The sequence below is a fragment of the Hordeum vulgare genome, chromosome 1H, assembly GCF_904849725.1.
Source record: "Hordeum vulgare subsp. vulgare chromosome 1H, MorexV3_pseudomolecules_assembly, whole genome shotgun sequence".
Classification (NCBI taxonomy): Eukaryota; Viridiplantae; Streptophyta; class Magnoliopsida; order Poales; family Poaceae; genus Hordeum; species Hordeum vulgare.
In genome coordinates this window covers 481209747-481217633 of record NC_058518.1, presented here as the reverse complement: position 1 = coordinate 481217633, position 7887 = coordinate 481209747, and the positions used below count along the sequence as shown (strand labels likewise).

The 7887-nt window shown below is 42.3% G+C and overlaps 1 protein-coding gene across 1 annotated transcript; it reads left to right on the top strand.

The window, feature by feature from the left end:
- The first annotated feature begins 707 nt into the window (after positions 1-707).
- LOC123447496 (ubiquitin carboxyl-terminal hydrolase 25) lies at positions 708-7679 on the top strand. The gene is made up of 9 exons (XM_045124108.1): positions 708-1277; positions 1375-1870; positions 2441-2516; positions 2645-2737; positions 4383-4469; positions 4567-5351; positions 6124-6252; positions 7027-7171; positions 7311-7679. Exons 1-8 carry the CDS (start codon positions 1103-1105, stop codon positions 7133-7135), a joined length of 1950 nt encoding a protein of 649 aa, XP_044980043.1. The 5' UTR covers positions 708-1102; the 3' UTR covers positions 7136-7171; positions 7311-7679.
- Positions 7680-7887: the final 208 nt, after the last annotated feature.

Sequence of the window (7887 nt, the reverse complement as noted above, 5' to 3'; positions counted from 1 at the left end):
CTTCCACCCATTTCCTTTTAAGCATATTGTGTTTTGTCACAATGACATTGCGCCATATTAGCGAGAACCATATTAATTTTTTTCAAAGGTATTTAGCTTGACAGAGGTCTTTGAACGATCTATCAAGACCAGATTCAGACATATGGCTATACATAGATTTAAGCGTGGGTTTCTTCCTTTTGTTCCACACCCACATGGGCTCATCTTGCAGCTGAGTTAAATTCACCCCATTCAAAAAGTTTCTCAATTTAGATAGGTGCCTCTCCTGTTTTCATCCCGGGTCATACATTTGTCTAACATTACTTCTCTGCTCATTGCAAATGATGAATCTGCAGAGCACCCTTTCCCCCGCTCCGTAATTTTTAGCTGGTGCTTCACCAACTCCGGGAGTGGAGTTGCGGAGTCGGAGGGCTTCCGAACAGGCCCGAAATATCCTTGGGGGCCTTGGATTTTCAATCCACTCGTTCCTCCGTGACCTTTTCTCCATTTCTACGGTCTTCGACTCCACCTCCTCGCCTCGGATTTTATTCTACATATAGCCTGCTTCGTTACATTCTGCGAAGCATTCCTGTGTTGTGAGCCGAATCTCGGGCAAAAGGATAGGTGTGCTCTTGAGCGAGTGCAAGAAAAGAGTGTCAATTTATGAATTTCCTCGCGGTTCTGGTTGGAACTCTTTTTTGGATACCAAAGGAGAGGGGACTTGGCCGCGAGCCCATCTACCCGCGGCTTTCCCTTTCCTCGAAGCACGCACGCACGCACGAGGGGGAACCCAAACGAAACCCACCCTCCCCGTCCGTCCGCCCGTCCGTCTCTCCCCCTCCACCCGTCGCCGCCGCCGTCCCCCTCTTCGATTCGAGGGCCCCCGCCCTCGCTGCCGCTCCAGCCTCCGCCCGCCGGCCGCGCCGACCCCCCGTACAGCTCGCCAGCACCACCACCCACCACCACGGTGGCCACTCCTCCGCGGCGCGCGCTGGTGGGCGATGCGATCGGATGAGGTGTGGGCGGCGGCGGCGGCTGTGCTACGAGGAGAAGAGGAGGAGGAGGAGGAGGAGGTGGTCGAGCTTCCCCGCGGCGGAGCCGCGCCAGCCCCTCGGAGCCGGTGATGGCCCCCACCGCGGAGCCGCCGTCCGCGGCGCCGCCGCGCCGCCCGCGCTCGGGCCCGCCGCCCGGGCTCAAGAACCTCGGCAACACCTGCTACCTCAACAGCGTGCTCCAGTGCCTCGCCTCCACCCCTCCGCTCGCCAACTTCTGCCTCGCCTCCCGCCACTCCAATCTATGTACCAAACCCTAGCTCCCAACCTTTCCCCCTGCTCTTCCTGTATTCGTGCAATTGACTGGGTAGCTTATGCTTGTGTTCGGTCTGTTTGCTTGCAGGCAAGAAGGCGTTCCCCAACAGGGACAAGGAGTGCGCCTTCTGCGTGCTCGAGCGGCAGATTGTGCGGCAGCTTCGGGCCGAGGCAGGGGCGCTGGACTCGCCGGGGAAGGTCATCCGAAGCCTGCCGCTCTTCGCCGAGCACTTCCGGTGGGGGCGCCAGGAGGACGCGCACGAGTTCTTACGCTACGTCATAGACGCTTGTCACACTGCTTGCCTCCGCATTCGCAAGCGCCTCCCTGTGGCAACCGCCAATGGAGACTGTGGCCCGGAGGAGGGCCGAGGTCAACAGGGGGGCTGTATGGTAATGAGGGAGACATTTGGTGGGGCGCTTCTCAGCCAGGTCAAGTGCCTTGTGTGCAAGGGAGAGTCGAACAAGACTGACGAGATCATGGATCTCAGCCTCGACCTGCTCGGGACCAGTTCTGTTGGGGATGCCCTTACCTGCTTCTTTCGGCCTGAGGTATTGGAGGGTGCAAACAAATACAGTTGCGAAAGGTATGATACCATGCCTAACCAATTACTGGAAAGCATGTATATTCAGAATCAACTAGGTTTTGCTATTTACTTGGAAATTGAAATGCGAACATGTTTGGGAGAGAACATATAATCAGTCCACTAGATTTTCAGATGAAATATTAGGATCCCATGCCAGGAATGATTTTCACCACTCACTCATTTTGGTTGCAAGAATCCCTATGGAAAAATGTATGGTCAATTTCCTTTTCATAACCATCATTAATCCATGCGCTTCGGCAGGGCTAATTAGAGAATAAAAGTATAAATAGGGAGGAAAGCAAGTTTTCAGTTTTCCGAGAGAGGGCAAAGTCTGACATATTAAAATATGTGGAGCAGTTAATTAAGCTTCATTATTGGCTTGTAATTTTTCTAAAAAGTATTTCGTGGACAGATAGCAAAATTCCTTTGTTTGCTCTATTGCTCAGCGTTCACCTATTCGCCCCCTCTTCCTCTGTATATCCAATTCCTGTGGTGTTGCATCCATTTTGAAATCTTATATGTTTTCCTTTGTTATCAAACATGCATTTAAAAGGGATTTTGGTATTGCAGATGCAAGAAGCTCACCTCAGCTCGGAAGCAAATGTTCATACTCCAGGCACCTAAGGTTCTTGTTATACAACTCAAGGTTCTAACTCTTTTTCCCTGATTTATTTATTGTGCAAAGAACTTATCTCTTCTATTTAACTTGGGTTAGGCTTAAAAGGGATTGCTCATGATCTGTTTTTGTTTCCATTTTTGGTGAACTGCTACTAGAGGTTCGATGGAATACATGGCGGGAAGATCAATAGAAACATAGAGTTCAAGGAAGGTCTTGTTCTTTCCGACTTCATGTATGACAAAAACCAGGTATGATACCTTTTGATTTCCACGTAGTTTAGACTTTAGAGTACTGTTGGGCGATATCCAGGTAGGCAATATTGTGGATGTAAAACTAGTCATGAAAGCAATATAATCCGCATGTAATCAGCTGTTCATGATCACATGTTACCTTGTTGATTGATATAGTTTTACCATGCAACTTTGTTATGATTATGTTATTATTACAAGGTATCATCAGTTTCTAGTTAGTTCGGGACTCCTTTCAAAATTATGTGTTAGATTGACTCTCTGGTTCACTGGACTAAAGTTCAAAATCATAAACAGTGAGTTTTACGTGAATGATTTTGAAATAAACAATACGAAAGATGATGAAAACAATATAGTCACAACGATCAAGCTCATCTTAAAAGATGTGTTGCTTAGTTCTGAAAGTTCTGTCTGAGCTAGTGCAATTGTTGAAGCAACAATTGCTCAGATCCTGTTTTTTTTTTTAATATTGGTAAATTAACCTGAATGTGTAAAAAGGCAGACGTATATCACTACACGCAGCAAATTTGAGCTCTGATACCCGTTTTAGTAACTTTCTGTCCTGTTTTGATATTAACTTCTATTTTACTTATGCGCTTCTTCTCTGCTTCGGTGAAACCAGGCCGCTGATTCTGTGCCAGACAAAAAAAGGAATATACTGATTAATAAGTAACTCTCTTTAAGGTTGTGAACTGTATGTATCTGTACTAAAGCATACCTGTCTGTTTGCATGATGATCATATAAACTGTGTCCAAGTGCTAGCTTAATTTGTTCTTAGTATGCATTAGCTATGTTTCTTTTTGTCTCTTCGCGGTCACAAGATAATGTTCTTGTTTCCTGACTTTTTATGGTTTTGTTGGTGTAGACGTAGTTGGAGTTATGCAGAACAATCAGATTTGGAATCTTGGATACAAGTTAAACTTCATGGCTCAGAAAGGAAAATCATAGAAGAGTTTTTATCTAGTTACATGCGACCGAGCTGTAGAAGTGCACCCCAGTAAATAATGTTTGAAGTATCCTGTAAAATCTTCAAGGCGCCATTTATGTGTGCCCCCGTCTATTTTAATCTTTAGTGGTAAATACAATCGGACTTCGGAAATTGTTTCTGGGTGAATGTCAGAGAGGGTCGCTGTTAGTTTTTAAAACCATTCATTATGTTCTCAACACTTCTGAACTTTTAATGCAGTAACATTAAAATCTTCCAATCAACTCATTGTATAGTTTAACCTGTTGATCTTCATGGAACCTTTGTGGTTATCAACAGAATATCCAGTGTGTAATAAATTAGGACATTAACTACTTTGCATGCCCTTTACATGGTTATTTATACTTGAATGGAATGCGTTCTGTAGTTGATGCTTCAGTAATAGCTCGCCTGCCGGTCACGTAATAATGCATATTTTTTGACTGCATGAAGCTACAAATGCACCAACAAAGGTGCCAGTAGCGAGGCCTGAGTGGGCGTGAATAACATATCTTAATAATGTTTTTTTCTTCCAAGAAACTTTTTGTATTATTGACATTGACGAGTAGCGCCGGATTACTTTCCATATTTGCAAATAATGTTTTGGACTTCTTAGTGCACTTCTTTGTCTGAACATTTGTTAACAATAACTTCTTTTGATTTATTGCATGGATCTGCAGGACCCACAACCGGTATATAATCTTTTTGGCAGCATCGTCCATTCAGGTTTCTCCCAAGATTCTGGTCATTACTATGCATATGTTAAGGTAATAATCTATTCAGTCGGTGTCTAAACTTCATCAGTTCTAAATGTTTTGCTAAAAACATTTTGCTAAATGTACTGGGAACTTGAATTACATGCAGGATGCTACTGGTCGCTGGTACTGTTGTAATGATGCTCATGTCTCCCTCTCAAGCTCTCAGGATGTTTTGACTGAGAAGGTCTATATCCTATTCTATATACTGAGTTCCAAAACTCAAAAAAATAGTACAAATGGTTACTCTTCTAGTGCAGTTAAATCTTCCAGCACCAATGGGAATGGCATATCAAGTGCCGCATGTAGTGAGCCCCTGAAGATACCATTAGTGAAGCAGAACGGCTCATGCTCTACTAAAGGTATTGTGCCACTACCCCTAAAGAATGGCAAGATTGCACCAGGTCTACAGTTCAAGCCGATCCACTTGAAGAATACAGGAACAGAGAAGGTTGCTTCAAATGGCAAACCACATCCCGTTTTAAAAAAGCCAGAAGTTAATGACGCTACAACACTAGTGGTATCGAATGGATGCGGACCTGGAAAATCTGCAGAACCCAGTAAAGGGTATGCTAATGGTAGCATTTCCTGCGATAAGTTGGACGCTGATTCACAAAGAATGTTGGAAGACACAGATGGAAATGGACATCCAGTTCATTTTGTTGGCCTCCAAGAGACCAGTGGTGCTAAAGCCACGTGTGCTGAAAAATCCCCTGAACAGCCATCTAGTGTTGTTTCCTCAACATTGGACAAGAACATTTGTAGTTCAGAAAATCCTAAAAGCTCAGTTTTACACCCTGAACTATCTGCTGACTCAGTCAAAGCAGTGGTGGCTTCAGCCAAGGACAGTGCACGCGTGAAGCATCATCTTGATGAAGGAAAGTTTAAGGAAATGTAAGTATGGAATTGACAGTATTATTGCTTTTCCTATTCGTATTTCTTTCCATGAAACACCCACTGTCCCATTCAGTTGCTTTATATTCTCCTCATGTAGTTTTCAGACATTGAACACCTTCCATGTTTACTGCTTTAGCTTTGATTATCTTGAACTGAGCCTGCACTATTGTTTACTGGTTTAGCTTTGATTATTTTGAACTGAGTCCACACCATCCAGCTATGAAGATACATTAAACAACAAATAGCTTTGATTATTTTGAGCCCACACCATCTAGCTATGAAGATACATTAACCAACAAATATTAGGCTACCATGGTTTGAACATCGTTGAAATTTGCATTGCAAATGTGCAAGTGGTGTATGTTGCAAACTAAAGCATATAAAACATATGGTTCATGCATGTCTGTTTTCAATAGGAAATATCAACTTAAGGATCTAACGTTGCATGAAGCTTGGATAAACTAGATTCACACATTATTCAAGGTTGACATGGACTGGTACCTCGCGGATGGTGTGGACTAGATCTAACATCCCTCAGATGTTAAGAATTCATGCATGAAGGCTGTAACACCTTTTGAATATCCGTATCCAGCTGAACCTAATTCAGTGACTGATATGCCAGAGTCACTAAGCTAGCATATCTGCACTGTATACTTCACCATTTTACTATATTTTTTTATTATCTTCGACGACTTGGTTTTAATTTGTGTTGTCAGCTGTAGTAATTTCATAATGCTTACTGTCTGTTTTATTAATTAAAATTTTCCAGGCTTGCTGAATCAGCATCTTCTGAGCTTCGGTCGTCTAGTTGGGCGGAGGATGTATGTAATTTTATGCGTTCTGCAAAGAGGCGGTGTATACAGAACACAGGCACATCTCAAGATAGTGAGGCAATCAGGTGAAGTGCTTTGCTTTGCTTCAAGTTTTTTCTGCTTCAGCTTTATTTTTCTGTTGCTTTATAATATAGTATTTGTATGTGGAACTGTTCTTTTGCTCGTGAGATAGAGATGGAAACTTAATGCTCTGCACACAGCTGTTATGGCATTTCGATTTCTTATTACTCTACTGAGACGTATCCTTGTGCCATTTAGCACTGCGTTGTTGCAGTATGCCCCTATGCATGTTTTCCACTCATCAGTTTACTTTTTCAGTTTAATTTTACCGCTATAGGTTGCTGTATGCAGCAAATAGGTTGACTTGATACATGACATTTGCTTCTTGAGTTTCTACATTTGCCTTCAGTTCATTTCTTTATAAGGTCTTTCTTTTTGAAGACTTTATTTGTCAGGCCTCAATATTTTTGTAAAGTTTTGGAATGATTGATGTTTTTTTATGCCAATGACCTTTGAGCAGGGGAAGGTTATTCACACTGCTTCATAGTACTCCCTCCATTCACAAATATAATTTTAATATATACTACATCAGACTAAAATGAGTGGACAAACACACTAAAATATGTCTATATACATCCGATTCAGATAAAATGTTAGAACATCTTTTGTAGGGAATCTTTCGGTTTTCTAGCTAAGTTATTATTCAGAATCCCCAGCATATGCTAAATATGAGAATATATTTTTCCACTGTGTGTGATCATCATCACACTTGTGGGTGGTGTGTCCAAAACTTCCAATGCGTCTAATATTGTACATATGTACTTTCTTCTGTAATGCAGGAAGCAGCTAATAAGTGATTCTGGAAGAGTATTTAGGTCCAAAATTCCAGAGTTACTTCGGGAAGATCTGATTCAATCCCTGAGATCATACTTTGAGGATAAATTTTGACTGGATGCTTAAGCTTGTGTGGGCCTTGTTTAAAAGGTAATACACAATGTACTTATATTTTGCAGCCATTGTAATGATAAAATCTTATGAGGGATACATATGGTAATTCCCCTCTTGTGTTTTTTAATCATAATGCTCTTCAATCTCTAATGTAAACTTATGCTTGACAATTTAGGTGCCAGTGGTCTAATAGGAGCTCCTTGCACGGCTGGCTTATTTTTGAGGCGTTTTTGTTCCCTGAGATGAGGTTGAGAAGTAGAGCGATGAATCGGTGTAAAGCTTGCCTCCTTTTTTCTGTTGTTCCTCACATGCTATACAGTAGGCTTGAAACCCCACAATCAGCACCCCCCCTTTCTGTTGTTTCTAGTCTGTAGCAGACTATTTGTTATTTTCTCCCCCTTTGTACAATTATAAGTGGTAGACCCCCCTTTGTACAATTATAACTGGTAGATTAGCTCATGAATTTCTTGGTTTTTTTTGACCTGATCTCAAAATAAACCTTTTGATGGTTTTAACTATATATATGATGGGACACTTTCAGCTTCCTGGGTGTCATTCTGTAAAACGGCCGATGGATTCTTCATGATGACGACCCCTAAAAGCGACATTTCGTCTGTGAATAGATGTAGACTAGTACAAATTAATGTTTGTTTGTACTACGTCAACAGCATACCCGAATGTTTATGCACAGCTTTTTTCCTTACATATAAGAAGGAGCAGCATGAAGAAACATTTACTGGAACAAAAGCGGT

What these genes read in the sequence shown, in the direction of transcription:
- LOC123447496 (XM_045124108.1), top strand. Translation starts at nt 1,103, where the DNA reads ATGGCCCCCACCGCGGAGCCGCCGTCCGCGGCGCCGCCGCGCCGCCCG. An exon ending in CTCCCGCCACTCCAATCTAT is followed by an intron (nt 1,278 to 1,374) that starts GTACCAAACCCT and finishes GTTTGCTTGCAG; the next exon opens with GCAAGAAGGCGTTCCCCAAC. An exon ending in AACAAATACAGTTGCGAAAG is followed by an intron (nt 1,871 to 2,440) that starts GTATGATACCAT and finishes TTGGTATTGCAG; the next exon opens with ATGCAAGAAGCTCACCTCAG.